The 23,011-nt window shown below is 44.3% G+C and overlaps 1 protein-coding gene across 6 annotated transcripts in view; it reads right to left on the bottom strand.

Annotated features, from left to right (window-relative positions):
* The window catches only part of SYTL2 (synaptotagmin like 2), a 99,613-nt gene that overhangs the window by 34,096 nt on the left and 42,506 nt on the right, over window positions 1–23,011 (bottom strand). For all 6 annotated transcript variants that reach the window (XM_019948790.3, XM_019948791.3, XM_033862159.2 and 3 more), the window contains exons 2-5: window positions 21,428–21,925; window positions 10,909–11,060; window positions 8,241–8,376; window positions 1,023–1,104 (exon numbers count right to left, since the gene is read on the bottom strand). In XM_019948790.3, the coding sequence (XP_019804349.1) occupies window positions 1,023–1,104; window positions 8,241–8,376; window positions 10,909–11,060; window positions 21,428–21,528 (471 nt within the window). In that variant the 5' untranslated portion in view covers window positions 21,529–21,925. The remainder of the gene's footprint in view (window positions 1–1,022; window positions 1,105–8,240; window positions 8,377–10,908; window positions 11,061–21,427; window positions 21,926–23,011) is intronic.

Raw genomic sequence — 23,011 nt, 5'->3', positions numbered from 1 at the left:
ATTGTATAAAGTATACTCAATTCCAGAGTCCTCCAAAGTTAAACCAGAACCAGGCATTCAAATCTAAATCTCACAGAAGTGAAATTTTTACAGATGTGAGAAAACATGGGCCTGAACATATCAAAGAGGTGGTCAACGTTGGGGTAAACCTGAGACTCTAATTAGGGCAGACTCCCACCCGTGCTCTTCCTACTGTATGAGACTCACTGTGATAGATTAAAGCTGTACTAAATATAATTGTAACTGACCTTTCCTATAAGGATTTAAAAGACAAGGTATCTTGAAGTGGTTCATAGTCACTATCATGATCATCAATTCTAATGACAGAAAAGCGTATCAGTAAATAGAATATTTTTCAATTGAAGTATAGTTGATTTACAATGTTGTGTTAGTTTCAGGTGTAGAGCAGCGTGATTCAGTTATACATATATACATATACATATATATATATTTCTTTATTCAGATTCTTTTCTCCTTTAGGTTATTACAAAATATTAAGTATAGTTCCTTGTGCTATACAGTAGGTCCTTGTTGGTTATCTATTTTATATATACTAGTGTGAATATGTTAACCCCTAACTCCTAATTTATCCCTCCCCCCCAGCATTTTTTTATTAATGTAAGACTGAATATCAATATTTGCTATCTGTTGTTTCATAAATTGACAATTCCCTCCCCCAAGCAGACCTCTAACAGAGATTCAGGAAGCCATGAATAGGAATAAGTTGGTTCCATGATATGGAACCAACAAGCCACATTCTTATGCTTCAAAGAAGCAGCCCCCAACAGCATTAGACTTTTCATTCTTTAGGACAAAAACTCTAGGTCTTCAGCAATGCAGTAACATGATATTCATAAAATTTTCCACCACAAGAGTGATTTCTTATATTAAACAGAAAAATTATCTATGTTTGGTAGGAAAAAAGTACTACGAAATTCTCTTTATTTCACGGTGCTTTGAAAAAATGAGAAAAATGGCACGCCTTCCCCGAATGAGATTTTCAAAGTCTGAGCTCAATCTACCTTGGCTGGAGATACAGCTGACTTCCTTGTGCTTTCCTGGGATGTATCAATCATGGTGGAAGCTGGATTTACCACGCTGGAACTGCAAAAGAAACAATTCAGCCAATAAAAACTTACCCTTTGAGGAAGCGTAAATCACGCCTCTGAAGCCAGAAGCTATTAAGGCAGGATAGGAGAGGAAGTTTGTAAAATCAAACTGCCAGGAAGGTAGAGGGAGTTGGAGCCTAGAGATGATTAAGCAGCGAAGCAAAGGCAATGGGAGAACAGAAATGAAAACAGGCATGAGACAAGACGAAAACCATCCATCAGAAGAAGCCTTGAAGTTTTTATCACGGTACCAGGCACACAGGAGGTTCACAGTTTAAATCTGTACAAATAAACTCACCTCAAAGTCAGGACCTAACATCAGATGCAGACTAGAACAGTGAGCGGTTGTTCTCAAGAAGGGAACATCCCTGCTGAAATAAGGCCCCAGAGCATTTTAGAGATTCCGTAGGCCAGGACCAGAAGGGCACTGCTTACTCTAACTCGGGTAGAAAATAGCTAAAGAAAAGACGCAGGTGAGACAAGTGATTGGGCAGTAGAACAGAAGAAACAGCAGATCTAAGAGATGCTGTGCCGGGAGGATGGTGGATTGGGGCAACTTACTGGGAACTTTCAACCCAACTCTACAGGCTGGCCAGGTGAGTTCTCGTTCGAATACAAGAGGAGTAAAGACAAGCAGAGCATCCAGAAGATGGTGGGAGGTCAGAAGCCTGGAGCTGGCTTAGAAGGGAGAGGAGAATTCTCTAGACCATGATTCCCTACCGGAGGGACAGGGCAGCCCTAGGGTGAGAGTGCAGGGAGGGTGAATGGAGAAAAGTGAGTTGAGCCAGCTCCCTCCTGAACAACTACTCCCTTGGCTGTTGAGTAAGAAGGGCAAAGAGGGTCATAGTGGCTCCCAAGAGGGAGGAAAACGACCCACTCAGACTTCCTGCTCCAGTGGCCCTGCCTCAGGCATAAGAGGGGAAGTCACTATTGGCTGAAAGCACCGTGCCTGGTTAAACTCCACCAGTTCTCCTAGTGGCATCACAGAGTCAAGGACTTGGAAGAAGTACCTCGGAAGGTGCTGGCTTTTTACCACGAAGCTAAAGAACTGGAGGGGGGGAGGGGAGCATTTTGCCCCAAGGCCACAGAGCCTTGCCCAAGATAGTTGTCACTAAAATTATGGACTAGATGTTCTTGCAAATTCATTTCCTTTCCTTCCCTCTGCACGTTGATTGCTACTTTTGTAGTCCCAGGAACAGGCTGAACACTTGAGGAAGCCATGCTCCCTTTTGTTGCCTTCCTCACTGTTCCAGAAAGGAATTACAGCAGATGAGGCAGCTGTATATGGAATACAGCCTGACCGCAGGGTTGTGAGAAAGGGGGAGGAAAGGGATGGGGAGGGGAAGGGCAGGGAACAAGAGGAGGAACTTATAATGGAGCCAGAATTAAGGCTAATAGAAAAACACATGGCAGGAGGCCTCTGTTCTTGAAACAGGTGAGCACAAACTTGAATCAAGTTATCTAGCGGCCAATATGAGAAAAGAATCCTGGTCACTGATAGAACTCACAGTAAAAACAGCCAATAGCTCAGGACTAGAAAGTAATGTCTCTTGAGTGTCACTTTAAGAAGCCAGTGAGTGATATGAGGAAGCTTATAGCGGATGCCATGTTCAGTTTTCTCAGTGTTTTGTATCATCTCCTTTAGTAAATAAATCAGTCACACAATGAGAGGACCTGGGCCAAATGCTGATGGTTGGGGCCTCCATGGAACAGCCATCTTCTCCTGTCATCTTCCTCCTTTCTCCTTCCCACTCACCAAGAACAAAGGACAAGCAGAGTCTCTACATTCTCCTCCCTCTGCTCCCTGGAAATCCAGTTCCTGCGCCTCTAGCCACCAGGCCCACGACTGTCCACACTGCATATCATGTTGTCCCCTCCTGCCCAGAGATGAAACCAGTCTCTCTCTACTAAACTCTACTAAACTAAATCCATGCAGCTGTGGATTTCATGTCTGCTCTGCAACCTCATTCTGTGCATACATATCTTATCTCTCATAGTAAACTGGGAGATCCTTAAAGAGTATCTTGACCATTTTTCTATTCCCCACGATGCCTTGTACAGTGCCTGGTACACAACTGGTGAACGACTGAATAACTGAAGGCCAACTGAGCCAGTGCCAAGGAAGGCAGCAGCACACAGGTGCCATGGTTTTTAAAAATATCTATGTTGTTTGCCAAATTACAATGAGGCGCATTATTTAGGTTTTAAACAAAATGTCTTTGTTCCTGCTATTCAGAAATCAAAAGAGAAGAAGAAATGAGGTATTCAGAGCACGCGATCAAACACCAGAAACATACAGTATTCACTGGGTTACCTTGTGGTTGGGATTGGCGGGAAATGGGATGAGGGTGAGATACTTGGTTAAGTACAGTTCACAAGTCTGCTTACTAGAAAAAAATAAAACAAGAGTCTTATGCCTCACACTGTCTCTGAAAATATAGTTACTTCCTCAATTAAGCTCCGGCTTTGCTTCTCTTGAGGAATGCATCAATGTTTTGTTTGCCTGTCTTTTAACTCACAACCATCAATACAGCAACCATCTTATTCTCAGTTGATCTTTGCAACATCCCTGTGAGGTATGTATCCTTCTCCCCATTTTACTAGTGAGAAAACGGAGGCTTGGAGAGCTTAAGTTAGTGAAAGAGCTAGGGATTTGCACCAGATGTGTCTGACCCTGACTCCAAAGACAATCATTGTAATGGCTGGGCTCTACTGCCTCTGATTTCTCACATGAGTAAAGCAGTGGTTTATGGCAAGAGGACTGGAGTGAAGTCTGGGCGATTTCTTCCTTCCCAGTTACTCTCACATCTGTCACTTCCTTTCCACCCCTACTGATTCCTCCTTTATTTCTGTCATCTGTACTAGCCTCATATCCGACCTCCTGACACCAAAGTTCCACTTCTCTAATCCATTCAGCATTCCACCTCTAAAATGGGATGGTCTAAAACAGAACTTTGATCATGTCCCTCTTCTGCTCGTTACCTTTCCTGGATCCTCAAGGCCTGTGGAATGAAGCTGAAGTCTGAACTCCTCAGGAAGGAATTGGAGACGCTCCACCATCTGCCCCACTGTACCCTCCCACTCCGCCTTCCTGTTGACCCGCATGCCAAACATGACTCACTGTCCCTCTTTGCTGTCTCCCCCAACCTATCCCCAGCCCTTCCCTCAAGCGTTTGCTCTACTCTCTTGACCCAAATCCTCACTATCACCTCCAAGCCCAGTCCAAATCTCACCTCCCTTGTGATGCTGGTCACCTATCAGCTCAGCTGGAAGTGGGTCTCCTTGTCTCAAGTCTTACTGCACATTTTATTGGTACCTTGGGATTGGGATTTGCTCTCTGCCTGGTACTATTTATTATCATGTGATCAGATATTCATATATGGAAGCATTATTTTTCCTAAGAGAATATAGTCTCTTTATAGTCAGATACTGTGTCTTTTGTCTCTTAGAATCCCTCTCAGAGGGATCAGATTTCTATTCGCAGGGTGTGTCCTGCATATATAAGATATTCAATACATTCCATGTGATGAGTTCTTAAAACTGTACAGCAAGCCAAGGTTCACACCTTGAGCTCTGTAATTTCTTCCCTCAGGTACCCTTCAAAAACTACCTGCAATACTAGATGTAGCACTTAGCCAAAATGGGTTTACTTCTGTAAGAAGATTATTAAAATATTAGACTACGAAACTACTGTTAGGGTTCCCCTCCTCAAAGTGTTTGCATTTTAATACAAGTCTTTGAAGACTTAACTAAAAAGAAGAATAACGTTAGGTACCGTGGTAGGGACATCTGGGGAAGAGGGAGGGCTTTATAGCAGTCTTAGAACTACACCACGTGGGCAGTGGGACAGTCCATCTGCTCCTATGCCTAGCCATAAAATGTTTCCAAGCACATGCAGCAACTTTTAAAGCTTTTGAACCTTAACTAGCCTTTCCCTCTAAAGCAGTTAAAAATGAATTCCCTGGAGGTCCAGTGGTTAGGACTCCGAGCTTCCACTGCAGGGGTCACGGGTGTGACCCCTGGTCGGGGAACTAAGATCCCACAAGCCTTGTGGCACGACCAAAAAATTAAAAAATAAATAAAGCAGTTACAAATAACACCAGACATACCCTCTTCTGAGGTATTTTTCAGCTTAAATATGAACTGTGTCTGGAATCAGAAGCAAATTTTGCAAGTGCTTTTTTTTTCCCCCGTGTTTTTTGTGGTTGGTTTCTCCCTTTGGATTGTTGATTTCTCCCTTTCTCCTTGGCAGCCAATGCTGTGCCCATGCCCAGTACCCAGTGCTGTGCTAACACGTATTACGCTCAATGAGGCTTCAACACATCAACAAACACATGAAGAAATGGCTCAGGGATTGAGTGAAGCAAATTCAAAAATATGCTATGCCTTTTTTTAAAACCCCAAACACTGGTCCTTTACCACTGTGCGTGCCAATACTACCATGCTGAAAATCAGTAACCAGAACTAGAGCTGGGATCACTTGTACTTTTCTTTGCCACTCGAAAGGGAACCTCATTCTCTGCTGCTCTGTTCATCAAACCTCTCTCTGCTTCCCCGTGCTACAGATGCAAACAAAGGTGAGTTCCAAAATAACGCAGGTAGCTTCCCATGCTTGAATACAAACTGAATACTCACGGTGTTTTAACTATTCACAGGCAGAAGCCCACAGAATTGTACCCACAACGGAAGAAGGACTCTTGCCCCAGAGTTTATTAGAAAAAACTCCTTCAGAAGCTCCAATATCCAGTCACTGCTGGCTTACACTCCCCAACTCCTGACTCCTGGCTAACAAAATATTGACAGGTATTGAGTCATTCTATTGAAGTTCACTTAGTCTAAAAGTACAGGCCCCAAAATATACTTAACACACCCAGTTCCCAAATGTTAAAGTATAGGTGAAAAACATGCTGGAACCTGATACTGAGTAAAGCAGTAGTTTCTGACACGGAAAGGAGGAATTAAACAACAGCTCCTTCTACAGTTCTGGGTGATTACCACCCGTGCCACGTAATGAGCAAGGCGTGCTGGATACATCTAACATTTTTATTCCTGCCTTCTCAACCTACCTCATCTATATTATAATAACATAATTATGAGGCCACCTGCAAATTGCCAATTTTCTTTCTTCCTGAGAAATGCCAAGTGGTTCCCATACCTCATTTCATTCAGTCTCATAACATCCTGGTGAGGCAGCTTAGTTCTGATGTACATACAGATGAAACCCGAAAGACTCTTCTGAGGTCACGTGAGAAATGTAGCAAACGATGGAGATGCAAATGTGGACACTATATGCTCTAAGGGCAGTGACACCTCGGTCCCTTAGGTCCTTTGAGATGAAATGAGTTCCTGGGAGAAGGACAGGAAGTCTGACCCAGATAAAAGAGTACAATGAGCTAAGTTTGTGTCTGACACCCTCAAATCTTCTCTTGTCCACCTCTTCCCTCAGTCAGTCAGCGCTCTGGTGTCCCCACCAAACCCAGCTCTTAGGAGCTGCTCTCAGTTCCTTGAAGGGGAATCTAAATGCCTGTGTTCTCACTCCCAGAGTTTCTAATATTTAAGGTGTCCTCTTGCTGTATGGAAGGAAGGCAGGCCTTCATCCCATTAGGGAAGTTGCAGGCAGCTGGAACATGGGGAGGCACAAGGAGAAAGAGGTAACGTGTTCTCACATCCTTTCCTGAGCTCCCTGAAATACCTGTATGTATGTGAGAGCCCACACTTCCATTCATTGAGCAACTACTATGCACTATGAACTATGTGTTAGGAATTCTACATGTACAAGCTAATTAGAGTCTCAACAATCCCGCTAGCAAACTATTTCATTCCCATTTTACAGCCAAGGAAACAACGGCCCAGGAAGTTAAGTCACTTCTAGTGCAAGGTCACAGAGTCAATTCACAGCTACTGTTAAGGTGTTTCAACCTCTAGCCGACATGGCCTCTACAGATATAACAGAACATTACAAATCATCCTAGAGGGGAAATAGTGCCACCTACCACCCAGGAAAACAAAGCAAGTCCTCTCCAAAAGGGAAATGGATAAATAATGGGGAACAATAGAATCAGTATTCCATCATCCATGTGACATAACTTTACTTATATTTGACTCTGAAATGCCTGTTGGTGCCTACAGTATAGACCCTCTCCCTCACCTGTAAATTATGTTGGAAACATCCCTATTCCCCAGGTGCCTCAGCCTTGGATCCTGGATCACTGGCTGTCCCACCAGCAAATTCACTGACTTCATTCCAGTTGGAGATTCTGAATTGAGTTGTCTTCACTGAGGAAGTAGAGATAAAATGCAACTGCTCTCCCACCAAAGGGTAACAACTATACCACCAAGGGACAGATACCAATGGGAAGATCCTTAAATACCTAAAAGCAAATCATCATGGTTCCAAAAGGTCTGTGACAACGAAACCCCATAATCAGCTATATCACAGGAACCATGTACTGTACAAATGCACGTTTTGATTGGCCAGATGATAAAAATGTATGGAAAACACAAAAAATCAAGACTGAAATATTGAGGGTAATCTGCATCCTTAAGAGACATCTATTGAGTGCCTACCATGTGCCAGGTATTCTACATACGTTACCACTAATTCTCACCATAACCTTTCCTATATAGTATGATTCCTATCTATAGTTAGGAAAAGAGATTCAGAGAGATTAAGTGACTTGCCCATGGTCAAATGGCTAATAAGTGGCATAGTCAGGATGTGAATTCATGTCTGCCTGGTTCCTGTGCTTGAGCTTCTTCTACTGCACCAAGCTGTTACAATTTGATCATCATTCATCTCTTTCCTGAATGACTTATTCCCCTACATTCATTTTGGAGTATCTCTTCACTGACTCTATGGAGATATCCTTAGCACAAATAAAAAAACAGCTCTTGTTGGTGCTGGAAGAAATCACCACTTAACATTTTAGTTTTATTTACTATGCAGATCTGTTAGAAATTCTGGAAGCTGAGAAAGAGTACTGCGCAGGCTTTGTCCACATCAGGGCCCAGAATTCTCTCGTACATGCCCCCTTGCCATGCCCGTGAGACCTGTCTGGCATTTGCACTCACATAGCAGGACCAAGCCACGAATCCCACGTGCAGCAGTGCTCCCCAAGAGCTCAGTCTTACCTTGGGTTTGCAGGTGCTACGTCTTCTTCTGGCTCTTCTACAACACCGGTTAGCTCCGGGGGGAGGAGAGCATCTTTGTTGACATTATTCACCCAGCTTTCCTTTGCCCTGTTTGCTCTGTCCTTACTCTGCTCAGCTGAAACAGGAAACGATAAAGACAAGAAGGTTATCTATCTCTTACCTCCACGACCTACAACTCTCATATCAGCTCTTATCACTGAAGGCTGGAACCTGAACGTCAGGTCTCCTCTGAGTGCCCAGGCAGTCACTAATGAATCTGAGCACTTGGGATCAGAATTGCAACTGCAAGAGGAGTCAAAACACAAAGACCTGGGCTTCCCTGGTGGCACAGTGGTTGAGAGTCCGCCTGCCGATGCAGGGGACACGGGTTCGTGCCCCGGTCTGGGAAGATCCCCCATGCCGCGGTGCGGCTGGGCCCCGTGAGCCATGGCCGCTGAGCCTGTGCGTCTGGAGCCTGTGCTCCACAACGGGAGAGGCCACAACAGTGAGAGGCCCGCGTACCGCAAAGAAACAAACAAACAAAAAAACCCCACAAAGACCTGTATACAAGACCTAGTTATATTACTAAGTGGCTCTGAGGCAGAGGGAATGTTTTTTGAGCTCTATGAGCCTAATATTCCTCTTCTTAAAAAGAAGACACTTGTGAAAATTAAAAGAAATCACGCAGGACTTCCCTGGTGACGCAGTGGTTAAGAATCCACCTGCCAATGCAGGGGACACGGGTTCGAGCCCTGGTCCAGGAAGATCCCACGTGCCGCGGAGCAACTAAGCCTGTGCACCACAACTACTGAGCCCACGTGCCACACTACTGAGCCCATGTGCCACAACTACTGAAGCCCACGTGCCTAGAGCCCATGCTCCACAATGAAGAGGAGCCCCCGCTCACCGCAACTAGAGAAAGCCTGCACTCAGCAATGAAGACCCAATGCAGCCAAAAATAAATAAATAAATAAATAAAATTAAAATAAAAGAAATCACGTAATTAAAAAAAAATTACACCTGCGAGAGAAGTCAGTAGATTCCCATGTTGTTACCTCCCTACAAGTACCGTCTCCAGAGAGCATGGGTGCACCTTTAAATGTGCAGAGATGACTAAAGCAAAATTCCGACTGCCCTAGGTGATTCTGACCTGAACTGGGGTCAGGACCAAATGTGTACGGCCAGGGGACGCTCAGGGCAGGGAGTCCTCACTGGGACAGACACACCATCATTACCAAGTATTTACTGAACAGCTACAATGGGCCCAACTTGAGGCTGGGTTCTGGGACACAAAGCGGAACAAATGCTTCTATTCTGGAATGTCCCTCTCCATGGCCTCCTCCTCCCCCAATCTCTACACATCCAAATTCTATATCTTTCTTAATAGCCAGCTCAGATGCCAGGGCCCCCTTAAAACCTCTGTGATCCCTCTTCAGGAAATAACCTCTTTTGCCTCTGAACACCCAGAACTCTTTACCTGAACCTCTTAGATACTTAGCATCAACTGAGTGATGACTGAGTGCCAGGCATAGTGCTGAGTCCTTTGCATGCATTATCCTATGAGGAGGTAACTATTTTCCAAGTTTACAGATTTGGAAATTGAGGATCAAGGGGTTCAAGAAACTTGCCTAAGGCCACATAGCCAGTAAGTGCCAGGAATACTTTCATCGGTGTTAAGAAGATGAAGCAACATAAGGGCTCCCAATTTCCAAATACTCACATCCACAGGTCTCTTTACACATAAGTCTATTTTCTTCAGCTGCAAAACGGAGTCCACAGTACTAACTTGCACCCTTGCACCCTTCAAGATTTCTGAAGGTCTGGGTGGTTTTGGAAATCAAGAGGGCTGTGAGCAATACATAGCACATCATAAGAGGTCAGCCCTCATCTGTAAGGAGCGTGGCTCTGAGTCCGAAAGACTGAAATCCAGGAGCTGTCATTTGCCAACTATATGACCTTGGGCAAGTTACTTCCCTTCTCTGAACTTCACATACCCCACATATAGAATGCGGATAGTAAGACCTACCTTACAAGATTGCTACTACAATTAGAAATAATAGGGACTAAACGCCTATCATATATTAGATACTGAAGAGGTGACAGCTATTTTCCTTACTGAGTACAGGCTAGAACTAGACAATGGCTGTTCTTAGGGATAAAGGTTTATACTGGCTAGTGCAGAGTTAATTAGAGAGAAGACACTCGGTTAATATTTGATGAACTCAACAGAATTCTAAAGAAGCCCTCAAAATGCTGTCTTCACAGTCCCTTAAATGATGTACTTGGTTTTTAAAGAAGTACCAGGTGTCAAGGTCATTGAACAGGGAGGCTAATCTCTTCCTGTCACCCTACTCAGGAGAAAAGGTGCCGAATTTTCAGAATTAAAAGCCAAAGAAAGAGGAGGTGGTAGATCCCTTATAACCCCCAATTGTCTAGGCTACTCCAATTCAACATGGCATCTAAGGGGCTTCCCTCCTCCTTCTTCACCACAATAAGTCACTTAGCCCTGCCCTCATCCATCCAAACCCAGGGCAAGGAGATTACGACCTAGAGGACTATGCATGGTGCAAAGCACACCCCTAAATGATTGACACCCTTCCTCTCTCCCAAGGACACCTTCTCCCAAGGACAAATGCTGGCTCTAAAAGTACTTGCCCAAGCGACTCACCTGCTCCCTGGTGCCTCTTCTTTCTCATGGATGCTCTGATGATATCTGCTCCGTGGATTTTCTCTCTGTGCCTTTTTGCCTTGGCTTCATAAAACCATTGGCCACTCATATTCTTCAGCTGCTGGTCATCCTTAATTTTTTCAGGCAAATGTCTACAAAAGAAAAAAAAGCTTTACTTTGCTAAGAACCCACAGTAAATAAATGAGTTTATTATGACACTGCATAAAGAAATCTGTAAACATACAGCCAGAATGAAGTTCTCAATATCTTACAAGATCCCACAAACCTCCCAGATGACTAACAAATGTATGCTTTGACTGAAAGGTCAGAGAAGCCGAGGCCAACACTTTTTAAAAATTCAAAGATTTAAGCCATGATCCCCAGATGATGCCTGAAATTTCTCAAGAGCAAATTCACTCTTTGGCTGCAGGCTTGTTGTTCACTGTTCACATGTAAATACCCCAGAGAAAGATGACATATTAAGCTTCCCTAAGCTTTGGTTTCTTCATCTTTAAAAAGGGGTTAATAATAGTAACCCACCTGACGGGGTCGCTATGAGGATTAAATTAGCTAATGCATGCAGACCACCTCTGCACGTGCCTGGCACCTAATAAACACTCACTGAATAACTGGCTCATCAGTTCTTGCCATTTCACTGAAATGAGCTTATCAGAGACTTTCCTGGAAGCTTGTAGGGGACAGTGCATGAGGTCCCTGGTTCTTAATGTTATGAATGAATTGAATTCAACAAGAAATGAATTCAACAAGACTGGCTGGGATCAGGAAAGATAATATTTATATGGGGTGGGGAGTGGAGGCAGACATAAATTCCATTTGTGCAGATACTGCATCTAAGTGTTCCATGTCATTCATGCTCATTGAAAAGTTAAAACCTAAAGAACAAGCCAAGTGCCACCCTCCTAAAATCTCCCTCATTTACAGTGAGGGGAAAACACTGTTCTACATGACAAGTCTTATAATCTCTGCATCTCTCTATCCACGTCAATAAAATGAGAATCAAAAAACCTATCTTTTCTTTTTGATAGAGCTGTACTTACGATAAAGTGGAATAAAAGCCTTAAGGGGACTTTGAACTCTTGGAGGGTAATGTGTCACAAAAATCCAAGAGGGTTTTATGATTGTCACTCGAGCCAATATGCACGCTTCCTAAAGTAGCCAGTCTAAGTGTTTTAGCCAGAGAACGTGTATGGCAGCCACACCCAAGGTGGTGGCAGGGCTGTGTGTGAGGGTTGCACGCAGGCCTACCTGGGAACGGGGAAGGCAGGAGGGGCAGTTACCTGGGTTCTGGCAAGTACGTTTTCTCTCTCCCAAGTGTGCCTGGAGAGATCTTTCCAGCCAGAGTCGCACTCTCTGCTGGAAACTCCTCTCCTCCCCCAGTTACCTAGAAAGAAGTGACCCTACGCCAAACATGTCCAATCACAACCCTTGGACACACCTTGTTGTGACAGTCCATCATCAAATCCAGACAGGGACAGTGTCTTCATTTCATGGTTCTGAATCACCAGAGGGGTCATGGTTCTTATAAAATGTTTCTAATGGTTTCCCATTGCCTAAATTTTTTTTTTTACTTTTACTGGAGTATAGTTGATTTAAAATGTTGTGTTAGTTTCTACTGTACAGCAAAGTGATTCAGTTATAGATACACATATATCCCACATAGGTTATACAGAGTATTGAGTAGAGTTCCCTGTGCCATACAGTAGGTCCTCATTAGTTATATCTTTTATATACAGTAGTGTGTATATTTACAATAGCCAGGACATGGAAGCAACCTAAATATCCATCAGCAGAGGAATGGATAAAGAAGATGTGGTACATACATGCAATGGAATATTACTCAGCCATAAAAAGAACGAAATAGTGTCATTTGCAGCAACATGGATGGACCTAGAGATTGTCATACTGAGTGAAGTAAGTCAGACAGAGATAAACAAATATCACATGATATCACTTATATGTGGAACCACTGCCTAGCTTTTCAGCACAGCAAAAAATCCACCCTGAGCTGCTGGTGGAGCTTTTTGCCTTCTCTTCCCAAAAGGACCACATTCAAGTTCAATTCCAGAAAAGAGAAGTCCTTCCAGCTCTCCTTGACTAGACAGTGAGCCCCTAGGGGCAGGGCCTGTACTCAATATAGCTTTTCTTGGTGTCTGGAAAACAGTGGGTGTTTATTCAGCGCTTTTGGAGTGAAGGGATATCATATGAGGTCCCTGACCACCTGGCTTCAGGATACCTGTTCAGATTCATTTCCCAGCACTTGCTCCCATGCTCCCCCACGTGCCAGCACACTAGACCTCTTACTGATCTCCACACTGCTCTTACATGACCTCTGTAGACATTAAGGGCAGGAAGGTGTGGCAGAAAGACTATGGGCTTTGATGTCTCCCCAAATTAGGTCCAAGTCCCCGTTGTGACCCTTCCTAAATGTGATCTTTGGCAGGTTACTGAACCCCTCTAAGCTTCAGTCTCCTTGTTTATAAAGATAGGGGAAAATAAGACCTACTCTGCAGGACTTCCGGGATGATTAAATGCGGTATTTACCTGAAAGTACCTAACAGTGCCCAGATCCTGGTGAGAGACCAATAAATGTGAATTCTCTCCAGATGTCTTTCCCTCACTTCTCTGCCCAGCACGTGGCCCCTCATCCCTCAGATCTAGGTAGCACCTCCCCAGGGAAGCCTTCCCTGATCCTTGAGGGCACTGTGTGGCTTGTCCTTCTCCGTGCTCCCACAGCTCCTCCACGACAGCACTCACCACACTGTGTTCCAGTGATCTATTTGCACATCTGTCTTACACACTAATCCGTGAACTCTGCAAACTCCCTGAAGGCAAGGACTACCTCATAAACACCTTTGTAACACCAGCATCCAGCACGGAGCCTGGCACAGAGCTGATACCCAGACACTGTTGAGTGAATAAATCAGTTAACAAATAAATGCTCAGCAGCCAACCTAGTCTGAGTAAAGACAAGAGACAAGAGAGAACCTGTCGCTGCTGGGGTTAAGTGAACCACGCTCCATCACAATGGCAGTGCCTCCTGCTAATGAGGCAGGCCACCTCAGCTCTTGGTGGATTAGGGAAAAGCATGATGAAATACGGCATCAGCCACCATCGTCTTGAAGAAGACCACAAACCCTCACAGCATAACAACTCCCAATTTCTCTTCATGAGATTATTTATTCGCTTATCTTTGTTGTTCACCGGAAAGGCGCTTTGTAAGGGTCCTTATGCAACTCTTGATGCTTCTGCCTAACTGTCTGTCTGCAAGCCTCTGATCCCATTAAGCTTTCAGTGCACAGTAAGCCCGCACCATGTGAGGCGGGCTCATTGAAGCACATGGCCCTTCATAGTAAAGCCGTTACAGTAAAGAATTGAGGTTGGGTTTCTGGCTCATTTCTTTTCAAGTGGCAAAAGAATAGGAAATTCTTTCAAATTCAGTAAGTGCTATTTATGTATCTCCTATCATGATAATCACTACTAGGGTAAATCAATCTCTTTTTCTAGCTTAGTCATTTGGAATATTTTACAGATGAACCCATATGTATGACATCAAAGCCCAAGTTTTATGAAGGTGTAGATTAAAAAAAGAAATCCGGCCGTCTAGGTGGTGCTGTCAAAATCTTCTCTGGGGCTTCCCTGGTGGCACAGTGGTTGAGGGTCTGCCTGCCGATGCAGGGGACGCGGGTTCGTGCCCCGGTCCGGAAAGATCCCACGTGCCGCGGAGTGGCTGGGCCCATGAGCCATGGCCGCTGAGCCTGCGCGTCCGGAGCCTGTGCTCCCCAACGGGAGAGGCCACAACGGTGAGAGGCCCATGTACCGCAAAAAAAAAAAAAAAAAATCTTCTCTGTACCTAGAGACTATTATGCTTAGTGAAATAAGTCAGACAGAGAAAGATAAATTCTGTATGATATCACTTACATGTGGAATCTAAAAAAATAATACAAATGAATGTACATGCAAAACACAAATAGACTCACAGCCATAGAAAACCAACCGGTGGTTACTAAAGGAGAGAGGGAATGGGGGAGGGGCAAATTAGGGGTACGGGACTAAGAAATATAAAGTACTATGTATAAAATAGATAAGCAACAAGGATATATTGTACAGCAAGGGAATTATAGCCATTATCTTGTAATAACTTTTAATGGAGTATAATCTATAAAAATACTGAATCACAATGCAGTACTAATATAATATGAAATATAATATTGTAAATCAACTATACTTTGATAAAAAAATTAAAATAAAATCTTCTCTACCAGCCCATATTGATCTCTCAATTTTCTTGAACTCTAATTGTACCAACCAAATTAGCACTTGATTCTCTCGTTGTTGTACCATTTAGTTGAAGTGGGAAAACGGTAAGTTTCTTGACACTCACACTTTTTATACCTTACCATCCTCTCCACACGTGCATGTTGTACTTAATAGAGAGCTAAGGATAGAGAAGATGCTCAATAAACACCCATGGGCTGCCACTGGGCAGAAGTGAAGGCAGAAGAACACTCAACCCAGAGAAGACACTGTCCAGTTGGTCCTCCAGGCAGAACATGCTGGTCACACCCCATTCTTTCAGCTAATACATACAAAGCATGTGTTCGGTACTGGGCCTCACGCGTGGCACTTAACATGCCTCATCTCATTTAATCCTTACAATTTCACCATGATGTACAAAGAATTCAGTCAACTGCAAAAGATGGCCATCTTGCTTTCTCTGTATGGTAAAGGCCATATCTGTTCATTTTTTCGTTCAACAGTTCATTAATTCCCTATCATATACCAGGCATATGCTTGGAATTGTACATAAAAAAGTTAGTCCACAGCCCTAACTGCTAACATCAACTCCTGCGGTGCAGAGAGAGTGTGAACACTTTCAGAGGAAAGCCAGAAGAGCAGTGGCGCCCTTCATCCTGCGTTCAACATTTTTCCTGCTTGTACTCACGTAGCACACCCCAGCTTCTAGCTATTCATCATGATGAGGCAAAGGCCTAACATCATAGACAGGACCTGGTCGATATTATCTGCTCAGCTATGCATAGTAAGAATCAGCAGACTGGCCAGAGAGGTTGATTGATCCATTCCCAGATTTTTTTTTTTTTAACCTTTCAGTATATTCTGGGCAAGATGGTTAGACTACGAGATTTGAAAGTACTCTTAGATGTCTGTTTTGAATGAGAGAATGTTTGTTTTGAATGGACCTTAGATAGTTACAAATGGCCTCACTTTATAGATGAAATGAGGCCCAGAGAGTTTAAGAGGTTTGCCCAAGGTCACACAGAGCGGGGACCGGAAGCCAGCCTGACTCCTAGCTAACGTTCTTTCCACTGCCCCATCATCCTGCCTGAGAGAGCCAAACATGATTTTGATTTCTAAGATGGCTATCACACTTCACTCTTTCTACAAAGGCATTCAACCTTTGATAGAGAATCTGAAAACAAACACGTGAAAATGAAATAAATTGCAAAAGTTCTTTATAGCGGAAAACAAGAAGAAACATGCATCACTTGTGCTGTGGACACACCACAGATCCCCACAATCTGCTGCGAGGCAGCACAGTGTGTGGGAAGCACAGGCTTTGCAGTTGCATAAGCAAGGTTTCAATCTTACAGGGCACTTAACTTCTCCACTCTATTTCCTCCCCCTTGTTGAGTGGGTTCAGCTACACTGCTGTGCGGATGAAAGGGGAAAACGTGAAGCTCTGTGTACAGTGTCAATCCTGGACAAATGTTGGTTCCTTTCCCCTTTGCTTTCACAGAAAATGCCATCAGAGGTCCTAGAAAGCAGTTCTTCAATGACAACTGCCTTTGTTTAAAAGAAAGTAGGTCTTAAGGCAGCAGCTGAGGATCATAAGATGTGGTCATGGGCTTCCCTGGTGGCGCAGTGGTTGGGAGTCCGCCTGCCGATGCAGGGGACGCGCGTTCGTGGCCCAGTCCGGGAAGATCCCACAGGCCACCGAGCGGCTGGGCCTGTGAGCCATGGCTGCTGAGCCTGCACGTCCGGAGCCTATGCTCCGCAACGGGAGAGGCCACGACAGTGAGAGGCCCGCGTACCGCAAAAAAAAAAAAAAAAAAAAAAAAGATGCGGTCGTGGTTGAGATGGTGTCTACTGCAAGAACGCCCATCACCCTAGATGTGGTTGTGTGTTTATGGGATGGAGGACGTGGTGCTGGCGGTGTACAGACACACAGGGGCAATGATTTCCTGCTGGCAGTGTGATGCAAAGCACAGGAAATACCACCTCCAGAGTGTGTCACTTTCAAACCCTAAGAGACTAAAGTTACATCTATGTATGTATGGTGGTGTTTCTTTAAAAAAGGAGGACAGAGAGGGAGGAGGCAGCGGGGAGCGAGAAAAAGAATCCATCCTGATGTCTGCTTCACTGCTGGTTTGTGAAATGTCTCCAGGTGGTAGTTAGGAAAGCAAGCCGGGTAGTGAGGCATGGTAATAACTGGGCCTAGCACTGTGGTACAGGTAGGGAGGCAGCATGAAAGACAGTGACCTGGAATTGCTTTCTTCTAACAGAACCCCCGAGATACCACAGTAGATATTCCCTTGGGTTCAAACCCACATTCTACTATCAACAGGTTGAGTGATTTGGGAACTGGACGCTTCCCCTGTTTGACACTCATTTTGTCATCCATGAAATCAGGATGGGAGGCAGCATAAAGGATAAATCATCTCCAAAGTGCCCTGAAAGAGCTTGGATGTGAACAAGTCAAAGCACTGGATAAATCAGGAATGGCAAACAGATTTCAATTTAAATCCAGCTCTCATCAACAGCCATATTGTAAAGGACTCTGAGGCAGTGTCTGGTCTTAGTGGGCAGCAGTGCTATGATCCATGAGTAATGTCCTCACGGCTACAGGAGGGTTCTACTCCAAAGCCCATAATGAATTAGCATTTGAAATAGCAGTCTGAATTTTAGTGGCAGATTGCCTTGCTAATGATGTTTTCCTTAGGCTAATATTAGAATTATCTAATTTATGTTTCTAAAGCCATATACTAACTTGGAGGAGGACTGGGGCATTGTAAAATCACGTTAGGGAAACAAGGTTGAGATTTTAAATTTGCGATTGATAATCCATTAAATGGTTAAATGGTAAATTGCTTGAGCACGGGGACCATGTTTCAATTACCCTAAAATTCCTTCCATTTGTTCAGAGAAGTTCCCTAGACTTAATGAGTACTCAATTAAATGTCACTGTATTAAATAGTTGAGAGTTTTAGGAGTAATTTCCTTCTAAGGAATCAGACCACTGACCAGAGAATTCTGTCCTTTTTTAGAGGCATAGGTGGAGTGGTGAATGAGGGAATTAAAATGTATCAATCACCTACTATGTGCTAAGAAGATTAAGAATTATCTTACTTAATCCTGACTGTAATTCTTTGAGTTTGGTACTAGGGTCATTCCCAGTCTCTGAGTTGAGGCTCAGAGAAGTCAAGTAACTTGCTGAATGAACCATAGTTGATCAATGGTGAGGACAGGATTCAAACTCACTAAGTTTTGACTCAAGGTCCACGCTAGGGCCCTTACTGTTCTTCTGAAAAAGCAATACCAGTGTGCAACATGGGGCAGAAGGAAAAGCAGTAGACCAAGAGCTTTTCTTATCATGGCTTTAGCACTGACTAGCTGTGTGACCCTGGGAAAGTCACTTCCCCTCTCTGGGCTTTTCCTTCATTATCTGTAAAGTGACTGATATGGACCCCAAAAATCTTTCCAGAGCTGTCAGGCTATCACTCTGATGGAAGAGCTAGAGACAAACAGCTGCGGGATGGTGACGGGGCTGAAAAGCAAAAGCCCATAGAATAGCATTTTCAGAGACCAGAAACCTAGTCATGGTTCTACCAGCCCAGGAGCAGACAGCCTCAGAACCAACCCAGGTTCCGTCAGTCCTAAAACCAAGGGTGCCAGAGCTCCATTCCTTTTGTGTGGAGCAGGTTACGGGTTGGGCCTCTGTCAGTGTCCACAGGCTATGGGCCTCATGCCCATCTGTGCCCCCCGCACACAGTCACTTAGTCCCGGACCTGCCTGTGGCCAAGTCCACATGAGCTGCTTGGTGCCTAATTAGGAAGGCCCCCAGAATGGTAGCAGTAAACAGGACTTGACTCACACGAGATTTTCACCACCCCAAGCCTTCTTCCTATCAGTTTACAAAAGCAAGAAACAAGGGCAGCACCAGCAGCAGCTTCCGAGGCATCCTCAGAAACAGTGCACGGAAGGAGAATCTGCGAAGTGCCTGCTACAAGCCGACTCACAGCATTCCTGCTGTGGCTGCAGACTGGCTGGTGCTAGTGGCTACACACACACCCCTTACAAGGCCCAGTTCCAGGCAGAACTTTGAATTTTTTTTTTTTTTTTTTTTTTTTGCGGTACACGGGCCTCTCACCATTGTGGCCTCTCCCGTTGCGGAGCACAGGCTCCGGACGCGCAGGCTCAGCGGCCATGGCTCACGGGCCCAGCCTCTCCGCAGCATGTGGGATCCTCCCCGACCGGGGCATGAACCCGCGTCCCCTACATCGGCAGGCAGACTCTCAACCACTGCGCCACCAGGGAAGCCCAGAACTTTGAATTTTTAAGTATATTTTCAGCAATTACTGTAGATGCCTGAGAAACACCTCCACTCATCTCATACAGAATCAGAGAACTACAGGGAAGACCCAGCAGCCTGGAATCTCTGGGGTCAAGTAAATACAGAAGGGAGGGAGAATGAATCTCTCTTCGTAACCTGGCTAGATAGAGGAAACAGAATTACAGACCACATGTAAGGTCTTGTAAGTGGGAGGAATCAAAGATCGCAGCTCGCCAGGATTCAGAGTCCCCACATCCTGAGGCAGGAAGAGGGACAGGACCCGGTGCAATCCCAGCTCCACTGCTTTCTTTTCCATCCTCTCCATCTTATCTTCTGAGAGACTAAAGGAATTCCCATTTCCCACTATGCTTGAAAAATCAACTAATATTTTCTCTGTGCTGCCCCCTCCCCTTCTTTCTAAAATGGGTCTAACGGTCTTCCCAGGATGTCCTGTCTGCTATAGTTTTCTTAGGGAGGGGAGGTGGAGTTAGTGAATGAGTACCTGAGGGCCAGGATTTAGTTCTCACTTCTGACACCTACGGACTACATGAGCTTGGGTGAGTCACCTGACCTGTCTCAAGGTCAATTTCCTCACACATCAAGTGGGTGTAATTACATCCCACCCTGCACCCCCAACTGCACGAGTGTTGTGAGATCAGAAGAAATAAAAGTCATGTAAGCTCCTTGCGATCTGTTAAGCACTATCGATATATGAATTGTTAGTAGCCATAGTTAGACACTCTGGAGTGCTTGAAGTGAATTTCAGCATGTTCTTTTATAAAGCACCCATGTTCAAATTAGGGTCAAAATATGGATAACGAAATATGGGCACAAAGAACTCCATTATTCATGATCCTGCTATCCTAAGAAGTAAGAACAGGGCTTATGTTCCTTCTGGATAACTCCTAGGTTGGGGATCATGCAGTTACTATGACTAACTCACATTCAGGAAACCTTTCGCTGCCTTCAAGGCCCCAGATCACAAAGGCAATAGATGGCAGGGCTTGGACTCAAGCCCACTTCTTCAGCATTCTGACCTCACGCTCCTCCAGCCCCGCACGTGAGTGAAAGTGGTGGGAATGCTGATGTGGAACATTTGGGTTCCTCCCAAAGTGAATAGTGTGTCAAAGTTGCCACTCCTTCTTATGGAACACAAATGAAAAACTGGCTCAGTCAGAACTAATTTCAATTGCTGTTGAAACCAATTCAAACATTTCTGAAGATGGGCAAAAATGTGAGCTACTTCTCAATTTATTTTCTTCTGAAAACTTTAGAAATTAAAATTCTTTTCTAATTTCATACATGATCCATTTTTTAAGTAGATTCAGTTAAAAAAGTCGATATATATGTGTGTGTTTATATATATATATAGAGAGAGAGAGAGAGAGAGAGAGAGAGAGAGAGAGAGAGAGAGGTAGATGTATATATGTGTTTGTATACATTATTTCATTTTTAATCCAGTGTTTAATAATTTAAAGGAGTTTAGTTAGGTTTTTAATCAAAACTATTTCTGGCAGGAGTCCTATGGGATAAATTAAGAGATATGGGGCTTCCCTGGTGGCGCAGTGGTTGAGAGTCCGCCTGCCGATGCAGGGGACGCGGGTTCGTGCCCCGGTCCGGGAAGATCCCACATGCCGCGGAGTGGCTGGGCCCGTGAGCCATGGCCGCTGAGCCTGTGCGTCCGGAGCCTGTGCTCCACAACGGGAGAGGCCACAAGAGTGAGAGGCCCATGCACCAGAAAAAAAAAAAAAAAAAAAAAAAAAAGAGATACGGAGGAGAAAGTTCTGTCCAGGAAATAAACTTAAAATTGGAATCCGTTAAGTCAGGCTCCAAGTCAGAACTACCACTTAAGGTTGAGGAAAGAAAAGTGTCCCATCTTCTTACAGACTGCCCATCCTCCCATGCCCGAGGACCCGTCCGGCCTCTTACCTGACTCTCTCCTCTTCAGCCCTCTTCAGGGCAGCATCCCGCTGCAGAACCTTCATGATGGCCTCTTGCTCTTCCTCTGTCAGGAAGCTTAAGTCGATCATTTTGAAACGTGTACACAAAAATGACAGAAACAAATATGACTTAAAATTCTCAAGGCTAAACAACAGTTACTGTAGCCCAGATGATCAGAAGATGCAAAAATGAAATGAAACGATATCTTGTTCAGTTCTTCAGCAAAAGTCTTCTATTGGCTGGGTAAAAGTTTTAGGTGGCTGATAGCAAAATCCTCAGCGCCCTTTCCCTCGAGGAAGCAGTGGTCTGTGGGATGATGTCAAGAAGAGGCTCTCGGGATGCTGCATTCCTTGCCAGACAGGTCACTTGTACCTACAGCGGCATTCCTGCTCACGCCCCCTCTCCTGGACCAGTCTGAGCACAGTTTATTCTCCTTCCGTCCAACGTCAACTTGATGAGAGGCAACAGCATCTGAGCATCACCTACCTGCAGAACCGTGAGACAGTAAACACCACACAGTGAGAGGCAGTTCCTATAAGCATTGCTCATTATTTTAAGATTTAAAGCTTGTCTGGGGGTAGAAAACTGACCATGTGAGATGGTGTCTGAGATCAGGGAAACCAGTTCTGCCAGCTTCTTGAGCAAATAGAAAATGGGTCATGAAACATACTTCAACTCAATTCCGGACCGCCAAGATGGAGAGTGCACAAAAACGCCTGTCAATGTTTAACCATCCACAGAGGGAAGAGATGGTTGCAAAAATGCTCACTTCTTCTTGCATAGGGACATTCTACTAGAGTATATCTGTGCTCCGTAATGACAAGAGAATTAGTATTGGGTAGAGGTAATCTGCACAACAATGGGAATTGTTATTCTCCACTTAGTCCCACCTCTAACTTTTGCTCAACCTGGAGCAACTCACCTAGCTTGTCTCCCTTCATTTCCAAGGAGAAAGAACGCTTACTGGTGTTGTGTATATAATCTGGGGGAATGGAAGAGGCAGCATTTCAAAACTCCTCAACATTCAAAGTGAGCATTTTTGCATAGAACCATGGGCAAGAATCCTATTTTCTTTGAGGCATTTTAAATCCATGAGCAGTGAGAAGATGAGACCTACAGAATGCCACAGCCAGGTGGAACTTCAGAGATACTCCAGGATCGGGGCCCTTTAACAAGCACAGTACTGCATATACAGTAGACACTAAAAAACATGGGTTTAATAAATTTTAAAGCAGCCCTACTTAAGAAAATACAGTGTGTACACTAGTGATTTTTATGAATAAATTCTTTGCTCTTTGGTAAAACAGAATTACTAAGAAGTACTCGCACCACTACTTGCTAACTACAATCCATTAGGCAAGTTACCTAACCACTCTGAGGCTCAGTTTCTCATTAGGACATCCTTCACAGGTTGTCAGGATTAAATGAAATAATGAATATAAAAGAGCGCATAGCTTGCATCCTGTACCAAAAATAGCTAAAAATATATTCTAGCTTCCTTTCTGAGTTCACACTTTTGTCCCATCCAGCTGATTAAGAGTGTACTGGTTACATAATTTCCTTTTCTCTTTT

Source organism: Tursiops truncatus, chromosome 8 (assembly GCF_011762595.2).
Source record: "Tursiops truncatus isolate mTurTru1 chromosome 8, mTurTru1.mat.Y, whole genome shotgun sequence".
NCBI lineage: Eukaryota > Metazoa > Chordata > Mammalia > Artiodactyla > Delphinidae > Tursiops > Tursiops truncatus.
The sequence above is the reverse complement of the archived record's forward strand: the minus strand, read 5'-3'. Positions and strand labels throughout refer to the sequence as shown.